The sequence below is a fragment of the Balaenoptera musculus genome, chromosome 19 (assembly GCF_009873245.2).
Source record: "Balaenoptera musculus isolate JJ_BM4_2016_0621 chromosome 19, mBalMus1.pri.v3, whole genome shotgun sequence".
Classification (NCBI taxonomy): Eukaryota; Metazoa; Chordata; class Mammalia; order Artiodactyla; family Balaenopteridae; genus Balaenoptera; species Balaenoptera musculus.
Window position 1 is genome coordinate 11,642,534 of NC_045803.1, and position 21,842 is coordinate 11,664,375.

At 48.6% G+C, this 21,842-nt stretch overlaps 1 protein-coding gene across 4 annotated transcripts; it reads left to right on the forward strand.

The window, feature by feature from the left end:
* Positions 1–6,168: 6,168 nt before the first annotated feature.
* On the forward strand, positions 6,169–20,080 carry PLAUR (plasminogen activator, urokinase receptor). 4 transcript variants are annotated; one of them, XM_036834878.1, is made up of 7 exons: positions 6,170–6,359; positions 7,956–8,066; positions 9,336–9,479; positions 15,701–15,793; positions 16,368–16,502; positions 18,489–18,635; positions 19,516–20,051. In XM_036834878.1, the coding sequence occupies exons 1-7, from the start codon at positions 6,308–6,310 to the stop codon at positions 19,767–19,769; spliced, it is 936 nt and encodes a 311-aa protein (XP_036690773.1). In that variant the 5' UTR covers positions 6,170–6,307; the 3' UTR covers positions 19,770–20,051. The 4 variants fall into 4 exon arrangements, with proteins under 4 accessions (XP_036690774.1, XP_036690773.1, XP_036690772.1 ...); XM_036834877.1 differs by having other exon boundaries at positions 6,171–6,359; positions 9,339–9,479; positions 15,641–15,793; positions 19,516–20,050; XM_036834876.1 differs by having other exon boundaries at positions 6,175–6,359; positions 15,641–15,793; positions 19,516–20,080.
* The last annotated feature ends 1,762 nt before the right edge of the window (positions 20,081–21,842 follow it).

Below are 21,842 nucleotides of genomic sequence, written 5' to 3' on the forward strand. Positions count from 1 at the left end.
CCTCAGTGTCATTTTTACAAGAGTCATTGTGTTTCTTCTTCCATCCTTTCCTAATTTTTCTATTGATTCATAGGAGCTGTATCAGTGTCCTGTGGCTGCCACAGCAAAGTACCACAAACTGGGTGGCCTGAAACAACAGAAATGTATTGCCTCGCAATCTGGAGGCTGGAAGTCCAAAATTCAGGTGTTGGCAGGACTGTGCTGTCTCTGAAACCCGTCAGGGGATCCTTTCTTGCCTCTTGGCGCCTTCTTGTGATTTGCTGGCAGTCTTTGGCTGGCAACTCATAACTCCAATCTCTGCTTTTAGCATCACATGGCCTTCTCCCTGTGTCTCTGTCTTCACATGACCATCTTCTTATAAAGACACCAATCACATTGGATTAGGGGAACACCCTACTCCACTGTGACCTCAGCTTAACTAATTACATCAGCAACAACCCTGTTTCCAAATAAGGTCACATTCTGAGTACGGTGAGTTAGGACTTCAACATATCCTTTTCTCTTTCTTTCCTTTTTTTTTGGAGGTGGGGCACACCCTTCCATCCCTGATAGGAGTTTTTTATCTATTAGCAACATTAGCCCTTGGATTGCAATGGTTATTTCTGCTATTGCAGCTAAGTGGGGAAACTTGAGCTGCTAAGTGCTAGAGGCAGGAAAACCTTTCTTTGCACAAACTCAACACATTTTTTTCCTCTGGCTCCCCTATTCTCCCCAGGTCACCCCAGCAACATGAAACCAGAGGGAGGCATGGCAAAGAGGACTGACTGGTGGAGGACGGGATGGAAAAAGGCTGGGGGCTTCCAGCTCCCGGTTCTTGTCCCCCGAAGGCAGAGACACTCAGCATGGTAGTTATGAGATCAGGCGGTAGAGACAGACGGCTTGGGTCCAAACCTGACTCTGTACTTACAAGTCATCACAGGCAAATGATTTAACCTCTTGTATTCATTTGCTATTGTTGCTGTAATAAATTACCACCGACTTAGTGCCTTAAAGCAACAGAAATATATTCTCTTACAGCACTGGAGGTTGGAAATCTGAAATGAGTCTTTTTTTAAAATATAAATTTTTATATTTTTTATTTATTTTTATTTTTGGCTGCCTTGGGCCCTCGCTGCGCGCAGGCTTTCTCTAGTTGCGGAGAGCGGGGTCTTCTCTTCATTGCGGTGCACGGGCTTCTCATTGCGGATGCTTGTCTTTTTGCGAAGCACGGGCTCTAGGCACGCAGGCTTCGGTAGTTGTGGCTCACAGGCTCCAGAGCGCAGGCTCAGTAGTTGTGGCGCACGGGCTTAGTTGCTCCATGGCATGTGGGATCTTCCCGGACCGGGGCTCAAACCTGTGTCCCCTGCATGGCAGGCGGATTCTTAACCACTGTGCCACCAGGGAAGTCCGAGTCTTTTTTTTTTTTTAAGTCTTTTATTGAATTTGTTACACTATTGCTTCTGTTTTATGTTTTGGGTTTTTGGCCACGAGGCATGTGGAATGTAGAATTGTAGCTCCCTCACCAGGGAGGAAACCTGCACCCTCCACACTGGAAGGCGAAGTCTTAACCACTGGACTGCCAGGGAAGTCCCCGAAATGAGTCTTAAGGGGTCCAAACCAAGGGGTTAGCAGGGCAGCGCTCCCTCCAGAGACCGGAGACCGTAGCGGTGCAGTGATCGCCCTGCCTTTTTTCAGTAGCTCGAGCTGCACATCCTGCATTCCTTGGTTCGTGGCCCCTCCCTCCATCTCCAAAGCCAGCAGCAAAACATCTTCTTTCTCTGACCCTGCTTTCCTCCACTCTGTCTATAGTCACAGGTCCACCTACCTCCCTCTGTAAGGACACTTGTGGTTACAGGTAGAGCTCACTCACACCATCAGGATAATGAATGTCCCCATCTTAAGCTCCTTGACTTAATCACATCTGCAAAGACCCTTTTTTTCACATGAGGTAACATTCACAGGTTGCAGGGCTTAGGACCTGGATATCTTGGGAGGCCACGGCTCAGCCTACCACACCCCTGTGAACCCCAGCTTCCTCAACTGTAAAACAGGCCACTGTGAGGAGTCACCGAGTTATATAGAGAAAGCACTCAGACCAGTGTCTTGCATAGCACTGGCGTCCGGTCAAACTGAGACAGAGAGAGCCTCACTTACAGTCTCCCCTTTGGGCCTCAGTTTCTCTGTCTGGAAAATGATGGGTGCGGACCTCAGGGGTCTCCCAGCTCTGCCGCTCCTGAAGGTGAGTCCTCTTCTGTCCCTTGTTTTTGCAGAGGGAAAGCCAAGGCCCTGGGAGGAGATGTCCCCCAGGTAGTAGGGGGCCAGGCCAGGCTGGGAAAGCCCATGGGTGTTACCTGGCAGGCCTCCTGGAGTTGGGGAGGTAACAGCTGAAGCCCCAGCCGCACTCTCAGCCCAGGCCAGAGGGGGTCACTTCCTCAGGCAGGTGGCAAGAGGCTGAGGGGGTCTTGGATGTGCGCGCACGTGCGCGCGCGCACACACACACACACACACACACACACACAGTATCTGTCAGTCTGTCTCTACTTTTCTCTCATTGAAGGCAATTGGAGGTTGTTCTCACTAACTCCGTCTGTCAGTCTCTCTCTGTCCCTCTGTTTCTTGCTTAGCTCTCAACTGCTGTTTTCTTTTTTCCTTATTTTTATTAATGAAAGAAATTAATTTTGATAAAATGCATGTAACATAAAATTTACTATTTTAATCATTTTACGTGTACAGTTCAGTAGTGTTAAGTACATTCACGTTGTTGTGCAACCAATCTTCAGAACCTTTTCATCTTTTTTCAAAAATTTTTATTTTATAGTTGATTTACAATGTTGTATTAGTTTCAGGTGTACAGCAAAGTGATTCAGTTATACATATACATATGTCTATTCTTTTTCAAATTCTTTTCCCATTTAGGTTATTACAGAATATTGAGCAGAGTTCCCTGTGCTATACAGTAGGTCCTTGTTGGTTATCTACTTTTTTTTTTTTCTTTTGGCCGCACAGCCTGCGGGATCTTAGTTCCCCCACCAGGGATCGAACCTGTGCCCCCTGCAGTGGAAGCGCAGAGTCTTAGCCACTGGACTGCCAGGGAAGTCCCTGGTTAGTGTGTATATGTCAAGTCTCTGTCTCTCTCCCTCTCTGATTTCCCCTCAGTCTGTCTTTGTCCTCTGGCTCTATCTCTCTCACTCTCTCTCCTTACCTGTCTGTCTCTTTCTCTGTCTCTGTCTCTCTCGATCTCTCTCCCTCTCTGTCTCTGCACGAGATTCTCCTTTCCTCAGCCCTGGGAAGCCCCCGAAACCCATGGGCCTCGCCCAGGACCCAGCAGGCAGGTAGGAGCTGGGTGAGGCCCAGGTGAGTCATGGGGAGGAAGGAACTGACATTCCTGCCGCTTTTCTGGGATTGTGCACGGCCCAGCCCCCTGCCTGCCCCTTCCTGTAATACGTCACTGGACCTCACAGTGTGTGTCACTTGAGAGAGAGAGAGAGAACAAGTCAGAGACAGAGACAGAGAGACAGAAAGAGACAGAGAGAAAGAAACAAAGACAGGCATTGAGAGAGACAAACAACAGAGACAGAGAGACAGAAAAAAAGATACAGAGACACAGAGATAGAGGACAGAGAGTCAGAGAGATAGGATGGAGAGAGACAGAGAGAGGCAAAGAAAAGGAGCAAGACAGAGAGATAGAAAAACACAGAGAAACAGAAAGGGAGAGACAGATGGACAGATTTCGGGAGACCAGAGCAGTCTGAGGTTGGGATGGGAGGGTTCCGAGTTATTTCTCTCATTCTTCAAATAAAAGAGAAAATCGTGGGCCTTCCCTGGTGGCACAGTGGTTAAGAATCCACCTGGCAATGCAGGAGACATAGGTTCGAGCCCTGGTCCGGGAAGATCCCACATGCCACGGAGCAACTAAGCCCCTGCGCCACAGCTACTGAGCCTGCACTCTAGAGCCCACGAGCCACAACTACTGAGCCCGTGTGCCACAACTACTGAAGCCCGCGTGCCTAGAGCCTGTGCTCCACAACAAGAGAAGCCACCACAATGAGAAGCCTGCGCACCGCAACGAAGAGTAGCCCCCGCTCGCCGCAACTAGAGAAAGCCCATGCGCAGCAACAAAGACCCAATGCAGCCAAAAATAAATAAATAAATAAATAAATTTATTTTAAAAAAAAAAAAAAAGAGAAAATCGTGGTCCGGAGCAGTGAGGTCATCCGGCCAAGAAGTGGTAGTGCCGGACCACACAGCTCCATGTGATCCCAAACTTGAACCTTCCTTTCACTGAGAGATGCCTCCACCCACCCCAGATCCACTTCACAGCTGGGAAAAGCAAAGATTTGTGGTGTGAAGCCATCTGCCCAGGGTCCCCCAGGAGCAAGTAGGTGAGCTGGGTCTCAAGCCTACTTGGACCAACACCCCGACTTTCTATCTCCCCACGTCATATGCATTAATATCTCATTCAGTCTTCACGCCAGTCCCAAGAGGGACCCCATTTTCCACATGAGGAAACTGAAACTTGGCAAGGAGGGTATCAGTTGACCCAGGGTGACCTAGCTAGGGAGCTGTCCTGTCCTGCTGTCATCAGCAGGACAACAGCTATCCTAAGACTCATGACAGCTCTACCTCCATCCTTATCCCCCAGAGAGGAAACACAGGGCCAGAGTCTAGAGTCAGGCCCAACAGCAATAACAATGGCAGTGATGATTTTTATTGAGCACTTGCTATGTGCCAGGCACTGTGCAAGTGCTTTGGGTGTACACTTTTCTGTCGCTAGCCCACAAGCCCTGGGAGGGAGGCGCTTAGCTTTACTTTCCAGATAGAGGACTTGAGGCACAGAGAAGGTAAGTAACCTGCCCAAGGCAGCACAGCTATTGAATAGCTGAAATTTGAACCCTCACAGTCTGGTGTCAGCCCCCACACTCTTAACCTCTTAGAAAAGAGAGTTTCTTTGGGATTTTTCTTACCTTATCTTAAAATGATTACCTTAAGGTTTTGATGCATTAGTAAGAATAACAATAGTATAATCATTATTGCTGTGGTAGAGGTAGCTACTGCTTACTCATAGCCTACTACTGTTCCTGTCACACTGGCCCCTCTGCTGTTCCTAGATCTCATCAGATCTGCTCCCACCTCAGGGTCTTTGTACTCACAGTTTCCTCTCCCTGGAATTCTTCCTGGACCATCTGCCTGGACTTCTTCCCTCACTACCTTCAGCCTCTCTTCAAATATCACCTCCTCAGGAAAGCCCTCCTGGATTACCTGGCCTAAAACCAACCTTGCCTCACTTGTACCCTTGCACCTCTTCAACCTGGTTTGTTTTTCTGCACTTTACTTATCACAGCCTGACAGCAATAGATTAGATAACATATATTTACTCCCTATTGTCACAAGGGCAGGGACTTTCCTGCTGTGTCCCCAGCTTCTGGACCAGTGCCTGGCACAAAGTAGTTCCTCAGTAAATGTTGACAGAGATTGTTGAGTCCTCCGTGTGGGCCAGTGACTGTTTCAGGCATTTAATTCAACTGCATTAAATTGCTCTGACTGGGAGGGAGAGACTATTTTACCTTTGGCACTTTATTTTCCTTTTAAAAAACTTATTATGAACCTTTACAAACACAGAGGAGACAGAATGACATATAAGTTACCTCGATACAATTGATACAGCTATTTTGTCTTTCTTTTTTCCTAAAATATTTCAAGGTAAATGCAGACATCGATGACATTCAACCTCTAAATAGTTCATTGAGCATCTGTAAAATATAAGAAAAAGTTTTCCACATAACCACAAAACCATGGTCATAACAGCAATATCTACTTTTTGGCTGAAGTGTTTTAAGGTAAATGGAGACATTGTATTATTTCATCCCCAAATATTTCAGCGTGCAGCTCTAAATGATAAAGACATTTTCCCATATAACCACACTACCGTTATCCTTCCTAACAAAACTAAGGAAAGACCTATATTATCTAATAATCAGCCACAAATTTCCCGTCGTGACAAGTTTTAATCCGAGGGGTGAGGGCCCTTGCCCATGGTCCCATGGCAGGAAGAGAGAGAAGTGGAATTTGCACCCAGGCAGCCTGGAGACAGCTGTGACTACGGCCAGCGTTGAGTCAGAGCAGAGCCAGCCCCCCTACCCCTCGCTGGCTGCGTCCTGGTAAAGGAAGTTTGCGAGGAAGGTGGGTGGGGGTGGATGACCCACGCATCTGGAGCTGACTCGCTCTTTCGCAAACGTCTGGGAGGAGCCCCCAGGGCCACAAAACTGTCTCCTCCCGGGCGCCAGACTGAGAGGTGCAGGGAGACCGCGGAGAGGAGCCGCCGCCGGACATGGGCCGCCCGCTGCTGCTGCTGCTACTGTTGGCTCAGACCTGCATTCCAGGTAGGGGCTGGGTGCCCGAATCTCTGCGCTGGGGACCGGGTCAGACGGGGGGGATGGAAGGGAGGGGGGAGGGGAGGGGAAGAGAGCTCAGAGTCTGATGACTTGGAGGAGGGCTCAGTCCCCAGCCCCTCCACCCACACTCAAATAATAATTCTCCTGCTGTCTGCAGCCTCACACGGCGCGGTACCGGGCACACAGTAGACGCTTAGGAAATATTCGTTGAGCGAAGGCGCTTAACAGCAGCCGCCATGTAGCGAGTACGCTCTTTAGTCCAGGCACTCTTCTAAGCTCCTTCCTTGCAATTTCCAACTGGGCGGGCGGAACTATTTTAACCTCGTTTTACAGAGAAACTGAGGCACAGAGAGGTTAACTAACTGGTCCGAGGTCACACAGCAAGTCCTTGTAAGTGGGATTCTGACCCGCGGGGGCTCCTACAGCCCTCTGCACTCTGTCAGATTCCCCCCCTCCCCCCCCTGCACACACACGCACACACAGACACATTTGCAAGACAGGGAGGACAGCGTCTCATTTAACAAAAGGTCTAAAGAAAGTCAGGCTCAGCGTCGCAGGGCCAGGGGCAGGGGACCCAAGGCTTGTCCTTCGAGGCGCCTTCCCTTTCACTATCCTCTAGCCGACGAGGCTTCTCACCTCCTTTCTCTGGAAAATCTAAAAAGGGCTGGAAAATGAAAGGAAGTTGAGAAGGAACTGCTGTCAGGGCGCGGCAGGGCCGGGGTGGGGGGGTAGGGGTTGGGAGGTAGTTCGGTAATGAATAACCGGGAAAGCTTTCCGGACCGCGGGAGGCCTAGAATGAGTAACGACTCGGGAGGGGACTCCGAATTTGGAGCGGGGAAGGGACCGCAAGGGAGACGTGATGGGCAGGGATAGGCCTTGGGGCGGAGCTAGTGGGCGGGGCCAGAACTTCGGGGAGGGGCAGTGGGAGGGGCTAACAGTTCGGGAGCAGCTAGTGGGAGGGGGGAGAACTTCTGGGGAGGCCACAGTAGTAGTGGGGTTAGAATCTCCGCACGGCTGATGCGCGGAGTTAGAAGTTCGGTGTGGACTGTTGGGTGGGGAGAGAGAACGCTGGGGAGAGGCTACGGGGAGGAGGAGAACCAGTGGGCATTAGTGGAGGGCACCGGGAACGGGGGTAGAACGTAAAGACTGGCTGGAGTTGGTGAGGCTAGAACACCCCTAGGAGAGCTCGCGAGGCGGAGTAGGCCGAGGCGGGCGGGCTGGAGGAAAGGACCTAATTGGGAGCCGGGCTAGAACGTCCACACCCGCGGAGAGGATGGGGGTCGGAGTTTCAGGACGGGCCCGGCGCTCAGACAGAATTAAAGGGAAAGCGAGCGAGGGCTGGACTTAGGAAGGACCTGTGGACGGAGAAAGAACTTTAGGGTAGAGGGTGGAGATTGAACGTTGGCCTAAAGATGGTATAGCGGACTGGAAACCAGCCTTGGAACCCAGGGGCGGGCAAAAGTGGAGCCCGAACCTGAGTGCACATGGCCTGGAGACTTGGTCCAGGTATTGGGGCTTAAGGGGGCGAGAGCGGGATCCTGGCGCGGAGCGATAACACCTCTCCTCTCCCCCCTCTGCCCCCAGCCTCCTGGGGCCTGCGGTGCATGCTGTGTAAGACTACCGGGAATTGCAGGGTGGAAGAGTGTGCCCCCGGCCAGGACCTCTGCAGGACCACGGTCCTGCACATATGGGAAGGTGAGCTGCAGCAGGGAACGCGAGTGACAAAGAAACCTTGTTTCACGAGCAATCGGGGAAATACGCATGAAAAAGACACGGAGACCGGTTACACGCCCCCAGATGGACAAGCGTTTAAAAATCTGACAGGGACTTCCCTGGAAGTCCAGTAGTTAAGACTCTGTGCTCCCAATGCAGGGGGCACGGGTTCGATCCCTGGTTGGGGAACTAAGATCCGGCATACCACTTGGCGCGGCAAAAAAGAAAAATCTGACAATACTGAGGTCGATGAGGATGTGGAGCTGCGGGCTTTGCTGTTAGGGGGGTAAATCGGTGCATGCACCAAACAGAGCGACGTGGCAATAGGCAATATCTGGTTAAAGATGAACATACCCTACAACAAGCAGTTGGACTTATAGGAATGTAGAGACCCCAGAGAACCTTGGCCACACTTGCCCAGAGACACATGTCAAAGAATGTTCTTAGCCCTAATGTTTGTGATATGGAAAACTGGAAAGACTGAAGTCAGTTGTCAGCAGAGGAAAAACGTTACAGTATAATCACACATTATACCCCACAGCAGCTTAAATGAAGGAACTAGGGCTGCAGGTTATTAACCTGGATACGGCTCAAAAATGTAAGGTTGAAAGAAAGAAAAAAAAGCATGTTGCAGAGTTTGACACCTTTTAATAGAAATAGTTTCTAACAATCAAAATAAATAAACAATATACAAATAAACAATGATATTTATTCTGCATACAGAGGTGTTAGAATTACCTACACCTGTGGTTGCCTCTGGACGGAGCATAAGGGAGATGGGATTTGAGGGAGGGAGGTAACCAGGAGGCTTTAACTATCCTTTAAACTTGGTTTCTTTTTTTACAAATATCTGAAACAAATATGGCAAAATGCTAATATCTTATAAAGTTCGGTGATGAAGGCACAGTATTTATTATATCATTGTCTTATACTTTTTGGTAAGCTCGAAGCATTTTCCTTTAAAGATTCCTATCAGAGACATCTTCCTGCTAAGATCACCAAGCTGGGAGGGAGGCGGTAGATGGATCCAGAAGGTCCCAGGGATAGTGTTATCACTAAAAGAAAGTAGGCTTCCAGTGTAGGGGGTTGTGGGGAGAGTGGATAACTCTAGAAAAGAGAGAGTTGGACTCAAGCAAGAGGAGAGGCCTGGCAGGGATCAGCCCTGGGAGCGGGTGACCTTATAACCAGGAGTGTCAGAGGCTGGTTGGGCCCAGGGGAGCCTCTGGGGTGACCATGAGACATTCCTTATAGAAGGTGATGAGCTGGAGGTGGTGGAGAGAGGCTGTACCCACCCAGAGAAGACCAACAGGACCATGAGCTATCGGACTGGCATGCAGATCATCACCCTGACAGAGGCCGTGTGTGGGTCAGACTTGTGCAACCAGCCCAGTCCTGGTGAGTAGGGCAGCCCTCACCATCCCCAACCCCAAACCATGCCGAACTCAGCCTCCATCATCATCCTGGTCCTATCCCTAATCCTAGGCCACCCCAACCCCAGCTCCATGCCTTACCCTGGCTCAAACCTTTCCTTATCCTAAACACATCTCCAGCCTGGCTCCAACTCCAGCTCAACCTCACCTCCAATCCCGTCCCCAACTTCATTTTATCCTCAACACTCTCCAACTCTAACCCATCCTCCTTCCAAGCACATCTCTAATCCTATCCCCTAATCAACCCCATCTCATCTCAAACTGTCCCCAATCCCACTCCCAACTACAAACGCATCCCATCCCTAACCCCATCCCATCTCATATGTGTTTGTGGGTGTGTGTGTATGTGTGTGTGTGTGGTTGTTACTTATAAGGTGCAACGCCTGCCTTTAAGAAGCTGCACACACACACACCCCCACTTGAGAGGTAGGTGAGGTATCTCACTGATGTTTTGCCATGTAATTTTTTTCATAGGACAGGAGATGATTCAAGCAATAGATGCTCAGCAAGGGATACAAAGACCAGAGATACCAAAGACTCAGAGTTCTTAAAGGAAGTCAAAATAGGAGGGAATCAGACAGGCTGCCAGGGGCTTGGAAAGTTCCCTAGAATCGATGATTCGTAAGTTGGGCAACAAATAAGAATGTGAAGAAACTTCCATAAGGCTTTTTGTTGAGTTTCATGCCTTTAGGCTCTGGTCAGCGTAAGAAAAAGACTTAGAAAGGCTCAAATTCCCCAAGTTCTCACAGCAGAGGAAGGGTGGGGAGAGAATGGACCCATGGTGCGCGGTCAGGCAGAGATTCCTCTTTCTGGCCCTGCTGAGGAAGGAAATGGGTTAAGACCAGTCTAGTCACAATGACGTCAGGAAGCAGAGCACCTGCCTCTGCACTGGGTTTTTTTCCTTGTCCTTCATCCATCCTGATTCCACTAGATTTTCATTTATCCTGACCTCGAACTTTCATCTGTTGGTGGGGACTGAATCAGATGTTTATTTTCAAGGAAATGACAAGAGAGGATGCCGGCTTCCTCTCTCTGTTAGATGTGCTGAAGGAAAGCACTTGTAATTGAGTCTAAATAATACTTGTAATCAGAGATAATAGTCAAAATATTTAACAATATTGGTCAGTGCCGCAGAATAATATTGACCAGTCAGAACTGGAGGCCTCTTGCTGGGCCTGGTGTTACCCCGTTAGTGGATCTTGAGGACATGAGAGTTCTAAAGACAGGTTTGCGGGGAGTTCCCTGGTGGCCTAGTGGTTAGGATTCCGGGCTTTTACTGCCGTGGCCCAGGTTCAATCCCTGGTCGGGGAACTGAGATCCCACAAGCTGTGCAGCGTGGCCAAAAAAAGTAAAATGCAGAGAGGGTTGGGAGTGGTCAGGGGTCCACTTGGGCAGCAGCTGTCAATTCAGTAATTTAATAACTAATATATCTATATCAGCTTCCCCCCTTTTATCTTTTTGGCCATGCCACGCAGCATGTAGGATCTTAGCTCCCTGACCAGGGATTGAACCCATGCCACCTGCATTGGAAGTGCACAGTCTTAACCACTGGACCGCCAGGGAAGTCCCTATCAGCCCCATGTCTAACGCCATTTTACCCTGCTTGTGATGACTAGAATAGTTGGTTAAACCACATCCTGTTCTTCTGTGATACTGGGGACACAGGAGTGACCAAGATAGCCTTGGGCCCTGCCCCTGTGGGGCTCATAGTCTAGTGTGTATGTGTATGTGGGCGGGGCGGGGGGGGGGGGCAGACAGACCCATCACGTGACAGTGACTGCCCTGATTGGTCACAGCTGGGATGCGGAAGCACCTGCAAAGGAGTCAGGACCATGATAGGGGAAACAGAGACCAGAGAGGTCAGAGCTGTCATAGGAAAGCACAGTCCAGAATTGTCAGGGCTGAGATAGGGGAAACAGAGGCCAGAGTGATCAGGGCTGGGGTAACTAAGAGTAGGGGCTGTAGGACCCTAGAAGAGATACTTGACTCAGGTCAGGGAAGGTTTCCTATACAGGAAGCAACAGCTAAGCTGGATCTTGAGGGATGAATAGGAGTCAGACTGTTAAAAAGACAGTAGAAAGGGTTTTCCAGACAGAGGGAGCAACAGATAGAAAGGCCCAGAGGAGGGTGAAAGTAGCATGGCTGGAAGAAGGACGAGATGGGGCAAGAGGAACTGCTGAAATTGGCAAGGTCACATTATACAGGGCCTTCTAGGCTATGGTGGGGCATATAGACTTCATCTGGGGAACACTGGGAGGTCATGAAAGGGTTTCAAGTACAGAGCGTCACTATCAGATTTGTATTTTTTGACACGTTATTCTGACCTCAGAGTGGAAGAGAGATTGGAGGGAAGGAAGGATGGAGGGAAGGTAGATGAGGGGAGACCAACTTGGAGGTGCGTGAGGTTGTCCAGATAAAGAAGAGAGTGTAGGGATTTCCCTGGCGGTCCAGTGGTTAGTCTCCGTGCTTCCACTGCAGGGGACGCGGGTTCATTCCCTGGTGGGGGAACTAAGATCCCTCATGCCGCGTGGTGCAGCCAAAAAAAAAAAGAAGAAGAAGAAGACAGTGTCTGTCTGCTGTGCAAATGGAGAGAAGTGGATGGATTTAAGAGCTATTTAGCAGGTAGATGAGCAGAGTGTAATGATGGATTAGATGTAGGGGTGATTATGCAGTTCTGGTCATGTGGAGACACCTGTATCAGACCAACCTCCCTGCCAATGACAGTTATAAAAGCTGGACAAATTATAAACAATTATTAAAGTCACTCAAGAGCAAGCAAATGAAGAGAGGAAGTTGAGATGCTCCGATCTTCGAAATAAGGGAAGCGCAGAAGTCGAATTCCACAGACAAGCTGGCTTTTTCCTTGAGTGCACTTGCCAATTCACTGCTCTGGAAGGGAAGTAGAACGCAAATAGAAAGAGATCGTCGCTAGACTGACAAGGCAGAGGTTGGAGTCTGGGGTTGCCAGAGTGTCTGGAAAATGAGAAGTAAAATCCTGGAATGCATGGAACCACAGAAAAGGGAGTCCCCAAATCTGCAAATTTCCTTCAAGTCATTGGCAAGCCGTACATGCGTAGGGTGAGACTCCAAGGAACTCTACAGAAAATAGTATCTGGGAAGCTACAGAACTGAGCAGGAGTTCCAGCAGGCATATGATGCTGGGGGACCGAAGTTGCCACGTTGGAAAGAGAGGTCTCAGGCTTTCCCCTGAGACCACATCCTAGGAGTAAGGGCAAAACTGAAATAGACCAGCCCTAAAAATGCCTACGTCGGATCTTCGACAGAAAGAAAACCTAATCCTCTCTGGCAGAAGATAACATCATTTAGAGACTTTACAAATAGTCGTCTGTGTCTGGCATCTAGTCAAAACATACAAGGTATCCTGAAGAAAACAGAAAGGACCAATTGACCGGAAACCAAGAGAAAAATCCCACAATAGAAACAGACTTGTCATGAATCAGATATTGGAGTTATTAGACAGGGGAACTTTAAAAGAGCTATGATCAATATATTCAAGAAAATAGAGGAAAGGTTACTTTTTAGCAGAAATCTGGAAACCATTTTTAAAATGATTCCAACAGGAAATAAAGAACAGGAACTAAAAAAAAAAAAAGAACAGGAACTAAAATTAAGAACTCAATAGATGTACTGACTGGAGATCAGAAACAGTAGAGCAAAAGGATTACAGAACCAGAAGACAGGGCAGTAGAAGTATCCAGATGGGTGCCTAGATATGGAGGATCAAGGAGTCTGCCAGGATTCTACCCTGGGGGACCAGATGGGGCCATCTCAGAGACGTGGAGTTCAGGAGAAGGAGCAGTTTGGAGAAGATGGAGAGTCTTGTTGGGGGCAGGTAGAGATTCAGGTGTCTGATGGATAGCCAGGGGACCTCCAGGAAGCCCTTGGGTATACAGGTGTGGAGCTCGGAGAGAAGTCTTACCTGGAGAGAGATTTCTGAGTTCCCAGCAGGTAGGTGGAGACGAAGCTGTGTCAATGGATAACATCCCATGGGAGAGAGTGTGTACCACGAGAAATGAAAAAAGGGCCTAAGACAGAGCCCGAGGATCACCCACATTTAGAAGAGTGACGTAAGAAGAAGAGCTCACAAAGGAGACCCATGGGTGGTATGAGACAGCTATTTTGGCAGTGATGGCAATTTGTGTTTTCATTTTCATGGTGGTTCATATTAGAAGATGTGGGTTGTCAGCCTTTTAGTTATTTTTCTTTTGGGAGAGGGTGGGGAAGATCTGGCTTTGGAAGTAAGTGATTCACCTAATTTCAGCTGCTGGCCTGCCAGTTGAGAGCCTTGGCTGAGACAGCCCTCTCTCTAATTTCTCTAAGACTTGGCCCAAACTCAAACTCGGATATCTGGGGTCATGAAGGGAAGGGCATGCCGGGCTTGGGAATGGTGTGAGCCAAAGCCTGGGCAGAGGGATGGCTCTGGTGTTTCCAGGGAAAAGTAACTCATCCACTTGGCCTGGACTGAAAGGTCCGTGTGAGAGGCAAGTTTATCACAGATCAATTAAGTGAGGCTTTGACCTCTGACATGATTGGGTAGTGTATTAATTATCTATTGCTGCATTACAGATTGCCCCAAAGCTTAAAACAAAAGTAAGCATGTATTATTTCACAAAGTTTTTGAAGGTCAAGATTCTGGGAGTGGGTTAGCTAGGTGGTTCTGGATCTTTCATTAGGTTGTAGTCAAGATGACAGTGGGCTGCAGTCATCTGAAGGTGCCCAAGGTAGCTTTATTCACATGGATGATCATCTCCCATGGCTTTGGCAAAAGTCTCAGCTCCTCACCATGTAGACCTCATGGTGGGGCTGCTTGAGTGTCCTTACAACATGGCAGCTGGCTTCCCCCCAGAACAAGTGATCCAAGAGAGAGCCAGGAAGAAATCTCAATGTCTTGCGTGATCTAACACAGAAGTCACACACCATCATTTCCACAGTATCCTATTGGTTCCACAGGTCAGCTCTATTCCTTATGGGAAGGGACTACACAAGGGACAAATACCAGGAAGCAGGGATCACTGGGGGCCATCTTGGAAGCTGGCTACCACAGGGAACAATAGAAGGGTTTTAAGTAATTGTTCATTCATTCATTCATTTAACAAATATTTACTGAATATCTTCTCTGGCCCCAGCCTTGTGCTGGGTTGTGTTGGGACATAGTAATGACCAAGACAGCCCTGGCCCTACCCTCCTGGGACTGAATCCACAGAAGGAAACAAACAAGCAAACAAACAAAAAGAGTGAAAAAAACAAAACCAAGCCAGGGAATTCCCTGGCAGTCCAGTGGTTAGGACTCCGTGCTTCCCTGCAGGGGGCAGGGGTTCCATCCCTGGTGGGGGAACTAAGATCTCAGAAGCCACGTTTTGGCATGGCCAAAAACAAACAAACAAACAGTGAGGGAAACAGACTTGTCACCAGACGGGGATGACCCAGAGTGGGCAGGACTGGGATTGGGGAGCCCCGAGAGGCACCTACTCCAGCCTGGGAGGTCAAGGAGGGCTTCTTGGAGGAGGCAAAATTGGAGAAGATGACCTCTGAAGAATGAGTAGTAGATAGGGAAAATAGGGAGCAGGGAAAGCGTTCTAGGCAAAGACCACAGCAGATGCAAAGGCTGGGCAGGAGTCAGCATGTATACTCGGGGACTGAGGAAAACCGGTGTAGAGTCTGAGGGGCTGGTGGAGGGAGATGAGGCAGGAAAGGTGACCAGGACCCAGTCTTTGATGGAACTTGAAAGCCACGCTGAGTTTCTTGGATTTTATTCTGTAGGCACTGGGGACCCATGGAAGAGTGTTGAGCAGAGGAGAGGCAGGGTCAGATTTGAGTATTAGAAACATTCTTCTAGGGCTATGTGGGATGCACTGGGGTGGGAAGGGCAAGAATGGAAACCAGGAGGCCAGGGAGGAAGCTGGTATTGAAGGAGGTCTGACCTGGTCATGGAGCTGGAAACGAGGGGATGGATTCTAGAAAGATTCAGGCGGTGGGATGGGCAGCACTTGATGATTGGCTGAAGGGTGGGATAAGGAAGAATTGATACTGAAGTGAGTCCTCAAGGAAGCTGGGTCTCTAGGACTCTCCCCATGGAGTCTCACCCTCCTAATCCTCCCCAAACAGGCCAGGTTTCTACCTTTCCCCGAAGCCGTTACCTCGAATGTTCTTCCTGTGCCTCGTCAGATCTGAGCTGTGAGAGGGGCTGGGACAAGACCCTGCAATGCCGCAACCCTGGAGAACAGTGCCTGGAGGTGGTAACCCACCAGAGCCTGGAAGGTGAGCCCCAACCTGCCAGCAACTCCCCCTCCCTGCTTTGCTCCTCCCCAAGGCTGCACTTAACAACAACCCCCAAATAACAGGGATTTAAGCAAGGTAGAAAGTTAGTACTCACACAGAAAGTCCAGTGATGGGAAGTCAGGGCCACTAGGACAGTTCCACAGTCACCAGGAACCCAAATGTCTTCTCATTTCTTACATATTGCTTCCATTCCCAAGATCACCTCATAGTCCAAGATGGCTGCCTGAGCTCCAGATCTCATGTCCAAATTCCAGGAAGAAGGAGGGGGGAAAAGAAGGGGCAAAAGGGGGGCACCCCTCCTTCTGTAAAGGTTCTCCTTTCTAGAAGTCCCATAAAATCTTTCTACTTAGATCACGTTGACCAGAACTTAGCCACATGACTATACCTATGGAGACTGGAAATTGTGTCTTTTGGCTAGATATATGGCTGCTCCCAATAAAATGAGGGTCCTATAATGAAGGATGAAGCAGAGGATGGACAGAGGACTGCTACCATGGGCAAATCCAATCTCAGCCCCTCATCAACAATCTGACCTCCTCCTCTGCCCCCACAGAGAGTCCAGGGGATGAGCGCCACTCCCGAGGCTGTGGCAACCTTCCTGGCTGCCCAGGCCCCACTGGCTTCCACAACAACCACACCTTCCACTTCCTGCGGTGCTGCAACACCACCAAATGCAATGGGGGCCCAGGTAAGGGGCAGGGGACCCGGCGTGAGGCCTGGGATTGGGGTGGGGAGGTGCACACAGGCTGACTGCTGCTTGCTTGAAGGGAGACCCCTCCTCTCTGTTTCCTTCTCTGAAAAATGGACCTATCAAGCCCTTTCTCAAAGAAGGATTTTGTGGGAATTCAATGAAACTATCAAAGCTTCACCAAGACCTGTGCTTTATGCTTCTATGTCCTCTTGAATCCTTCCACTGCTCACCAGTCTGGTGCAAGCCACCATGGCCTCTCACCTAGATTGTTGCAATGACCTTGCTGGTCCTCCTGCTACCCTACAGCCAATGTTCAACACAGCAGCAAGAGTGATTTTTTTTTTAAATAGATCTTCATTGGAGTATAATTGCTTCACAATACCGTGTTAGTTTCTGTTGCACAACAGGGCGAATCAGCCATATGCATATACGTGTCCCCATGTCCCCTCCCTCTTGAGCCTCCCTCCCATCCTCCCTATCCCACCCCTCTAGGTCATCGCAAAGCACCGAGCCAATCTCCCTCTGCTATGCTGCTGCTTCCCACCAGCCAACTATTTTACATTCGGTAGTGTATATACGTCGATGCTACTCTCACTTCGCCCCAGCTTCACCCTTCCACCCCATGTCCTCAAGTCCACTCTCTATGTCTACCTCTTTATTCCTGCCCTGCAACTAGGTTCATCAGTACCATTTTTTTTTAATTCCATGTATATGCATTAGCATACGGTATTTGTTTTTCTCTTTCTGACTTACTTCACTCTGTATGACAGACTCCAGGTCCATCTACCTCACTACGAATAACTCAATTTCGTTTCTTTTTATGGCTGAGTAATATTCCATTGTATATGTGTGCCTCATCTTCTTTATCCATTCATCTGTCGATGGACATTTAGGTTGGTTCCATGTCCTGGCTATTGTAAGTAGTGCTGCAGTGAACACTGGAGTGCATGTCCCTTTTTGAATTATGGTTTTCTCAGGGTATATGCCCAGTAGTGGGATTGCTGGGTCATATGATAGTTCTATTTTTAGTTTAAGGAACCTACATACTGTTTTCCATAGTGGCTGTATCAGTTTACATTCCCACCAACAGCTTAATGTAGATCAAATCATGTCACTCTTCCTCAGTCACTTCAGCGCCTTCCCCTTGCTTTTAGAATGAAATCCAAAGACTCTACTATGCCCTCTCTAATCCAGCATGTGTCTGTCTCATGGCCTTTGCACAGGCAGTACCCTCCACCAGGAACACCTCTCCCCCAGGAGTTCACCTGGCTGGCTACTTCTGATTCATTAGGTCAAAGCACTGTCCTCAGGGAAAATTTCCCTAACTCTGCCCTTCAATATAATCTAGATCCTTTGTGTTATTCTGTCTCTGTAAATCACTACTGTCCAACAGGACTTTCCATGGTGATGGAAATGTTCTGTATCTGTACTGTCAGATATGGTAGCCTCTACTATATATGGCTTTTGAGCACTTGATATTTGGAAAATGTCTCCTTTTTCTTTTTTCTTTCATAAAAATATGTCCACATGTCGTGAGTTTTCAATTGTTCTTTTAAAATGAACAAATACATTTTTTAAAGTCTCTTGGTTTTCATTTCTAATGCAGTAAATATCTATAGATATGACTGACATAAGCAATAATTCTTTATTATTTAATATTAATTTCAATGTCAATGTAAACAACCACATGTGGCTAGTGGCTACCATATGGGACAGTGTAGCTCTAAATCGTAAGTTCTCTGAGGGCAAGGACTGTTTCGTCTTACCCTGTGTCTAGGCAGGTGGGGGCTCGTGGGGAGCTGGGAGTTGGAATATCTCTCGCAGGCCGTAGAGAACCCCCCAAAAGAGGGTGCTGTTCCAATGCCTGACCACAAGAGGGCTCCACGACATCTAGGGCTGAGAGTTGGGAGTCCTGGGGACGTAATGCTGTGAACCGCTCATGCTAATTTCTTTGGTTTCTGTGTCACTTGGTCTTCTTCCAAGTCCTGGAGCTTCAAAACCTGCCACTGAACGGCTTCCAGTGTTACAGCTGTGAGGGGAACAGCACCCATGGATGTTCCTCCAAAGTGACTTCCCTCACTGACTGCCGAGGCCCCATGAATCAATGTCTGGAAGCCACTGGCACTAATGGTGAGCCATTAGGAGGCTGGGAGAGGATACTTATGGGGGTGATGGGGGGTTCTGCAAGAGGTAACTTCCCATGAAGCTGGACTTAACTGAGGTGGATCATTCTGTTGGAGAAGGTGGGACTTCCTTCAGGAGGGTGCAAAGTGTAGTAAGAAATTAGGACTTGTTCATTAGGAAATGTATACTTGGGCCACAGAAATGTGGATTTCTTTGGGGGTGGGACTTCCGGTGGACCTCCCAGGATCCTATCCTGTGAAGTTCTGGGCAGGTTCCTTTATTCCAGAGGTTCTCAAACTTTGGGGTCTCAAAATTCCTTCACGCTCTTAAAAATTATTGCTTATGTCAGTCATATCTATAGATATTTACTGCATTAGAAATGAAAACCAAGAGTCTTTAAAAAATGTATTTGTTCATTTTAAAAGAACAATTGAAAACTCACGACATGTGGACATATTTTTATGAAAGAAAAAAAGGAGACATTTTCCAAAATGAAAAAATTGAACGAGAAGACTGGCATTGTTCTACCATTTTGCAATCTTTTTAATATCTGGCTTAATAGAAGACAGCTGGACCCTCATATCTGCTTCTGCATTCAGTCTGTTGCAAGATCACATGTCCTAGGGTTTCTAGGAAACCCCCTGTGAGAGCAAAAAACATTTGTGAGAGCAAGAAAAGGCAAATGAGGTTTTAGCATTATTACAAGAATAAGTTTGACTTCACAGATCCCCTGGAAGGGTCTGAGGGAACCCCAGGGGTTCCGGGACCACACTTAGAACTGCTGCTTTCTCCGGGGGTACCCACCACGAGGTAGTATGTCACCCAGTGAGAATTCCAGTCCCAGGCCCGAGAGCTGGGAGTCTCACATGGTCTTCTCTCTCCTCAGGACTGGGGAACCCAAGCTACACCATAAGAGGCTGTGCAACCCCCTCCTGGTGCCAAGGCCTCCATGTGGCTGAAGCTTTCAGCCTCACCCATCTCAACGTCTCTTGCTGTACTGGAAACGGCTGTAACCGTGCAACCCTGGTTACCCAGCCCCACACGGGGGGTGCCCCCCTGCCTGGCCCTGCCCACCTCAGCCTCTTCGTCACCCTGCTTATGACTGCCAGACTGTGGGGAGGTACTTTACTCTGCACCTGAACCCCACACTCCCACTGCCCTGGCTGGATCCAGGGAATCCCTTTGCCCTTCCCTTAGCTCCCAGCCCTACTGACTTGCTGTGTGACCTCAGACCAGTGTGCTCCCCTCTCTGGGCCTTAGTTTTCCCAGCTGCCAAAACACCTATCTCAGAGAACTGTGAGACTCAGAGGAGAAAAACTAGAGGAAAGCTACGGACCAGCAGGCGAGAGCTCTTGTGATATTAATATTGTTGCCGCTATTATTATTAATTAATATTTGTTTTATTTAATATTTTGTACTTAAATAAAGATTTTTGTATCAGTGAACAAAGCCAGATCTGCCCTTCTCCAGAGAGGACGATTGGGGGACACCTTTCCTCAGGCTCCTGGAATTAGGGGTCATATTGTAGGACCCAAGCACTCGAGGTCCCAGCCTTGGGAGCTGTCCCATGCAGCCTTCCACCCTAAGCCACCTCCACATCTATTTCTGGGCTCCAAATGCAACCTTCCAACTCACTCACCCAAGCACTAACCTTCCAGTCTCTTCTCCCACATCCAAAGGTCCAGACTACTTTGTTGTTCTAAGGAGACATGTCTGCATTTCCTAGGGGGCTCTGAGATAGGAGATGACTAGGAGATGACCCCTGGATGCCCTGCAGTGAGGAGTAAAGACTGGACCTCATTCCTCTGCTGCTCTGGGGGCAGGAGATAAAGGCTGGGCTATATTTCCTAGGATACCCTCAGACAAACTGAGAAAAAGACAGAACTACCATTTCAGTGGGACTCTTTGAGTACCATGGCAGAATTCATGTTTTCCATGGTTCGCTGAGGCAAGCCCACAGACACAAAATTACATTCCCCTGGGGCCCTACGGCTGATGAAGGAAAAGGACATGTTCCGTGGTATTTGGGGGCAGGTGAAGGACAGGGTTTCTTTTCTTTTTTTTTTTAATTTTTATTTTATATTGGAGTATAGCTGATTAACAACGTTGTGTTAGTTTCAGGTGTACAGCAAAGGGATTGAGTTATACATATCCATGTATCTATTCTTTTTCAAGTTCTTTTTCCATTTAGGTTACTACAGAATATTGCACAGAGTTCCCTGTGCTATACAGTGGGTCCTTGTTGGTTATCTTTTTTAAATATAGTAGTGTGTGTATGTCAATCCCAAACTCCCAATTTTCCCTCCCCCCCGAGGGACAGGATTTCTTTTTTAGGATCTCCTCAAATCACATATCAACAACTGTCTCTGTGGTCGCCTAAAGGGATGGGGTCAATATCACCACCCCTTGAGCATGACTGGCTCTGTGACCGCTTTGGCCAAGAGAATGTGGTGGAAGTGACGCCATGCCGTGCTCTGGGCCGGGGGTTTCAGAAACCGTCCAACCCTGGGGAAGCTGGTTTCTGGGTCAGAGTCTTCCTGCACTGAGCCTGCCATGCTCTGGGGACACCCACGCTACTCGTGCGTGGATGCCACATGAAGAGAGAGCCCCAGATGTTCCAGCCATCTCAGCCCACGCACCAGCCAAGTGGGTGAAGGAGCTACCCTGGACATGGCAACCCCAGCAGATGGAATGTGCAGGAGACCCGAGAAACCCAGCTGTTTTCATTTCCTAGGGCTGCCGTGATACATTACTACAAAGTTACAAATGCAGTGGCTTCAAACAACAGAAATTTATTATTCTCTCGACTTCTGGATACTAGAAACAAAAAATCAAGGTGTTGGCAGAGCCATGCTTCTTCTAAAGTCTCTGGGGAAGAATCCTTCCGGGCCTCTTCCTAGCTTCTGAGGGTTGCCGACGATCCTCGGCAGTCCTTGGCTAGTGTCTGCATCACTCCAGCCCTTGCCTCTGTTGTCACGTGAACTTCTTTCCTGTGAATATGGCTGTGTGTCTCCAAATCTCTCTGTCCTTATAAGGATACCGGTCATTGGATTTAGGGGCCCACCCTAACGCAGTTTGACCTCATCTTAACTTATCACATCTACAAAGACCCTATTTCCTTACAAGGTCACATTCATGGAACCTGGGGGTTAGGATTTCAGCATATTTTGGGGGGACACAATTCAACCCACACCGCCAGCCCACAGCCAGCAC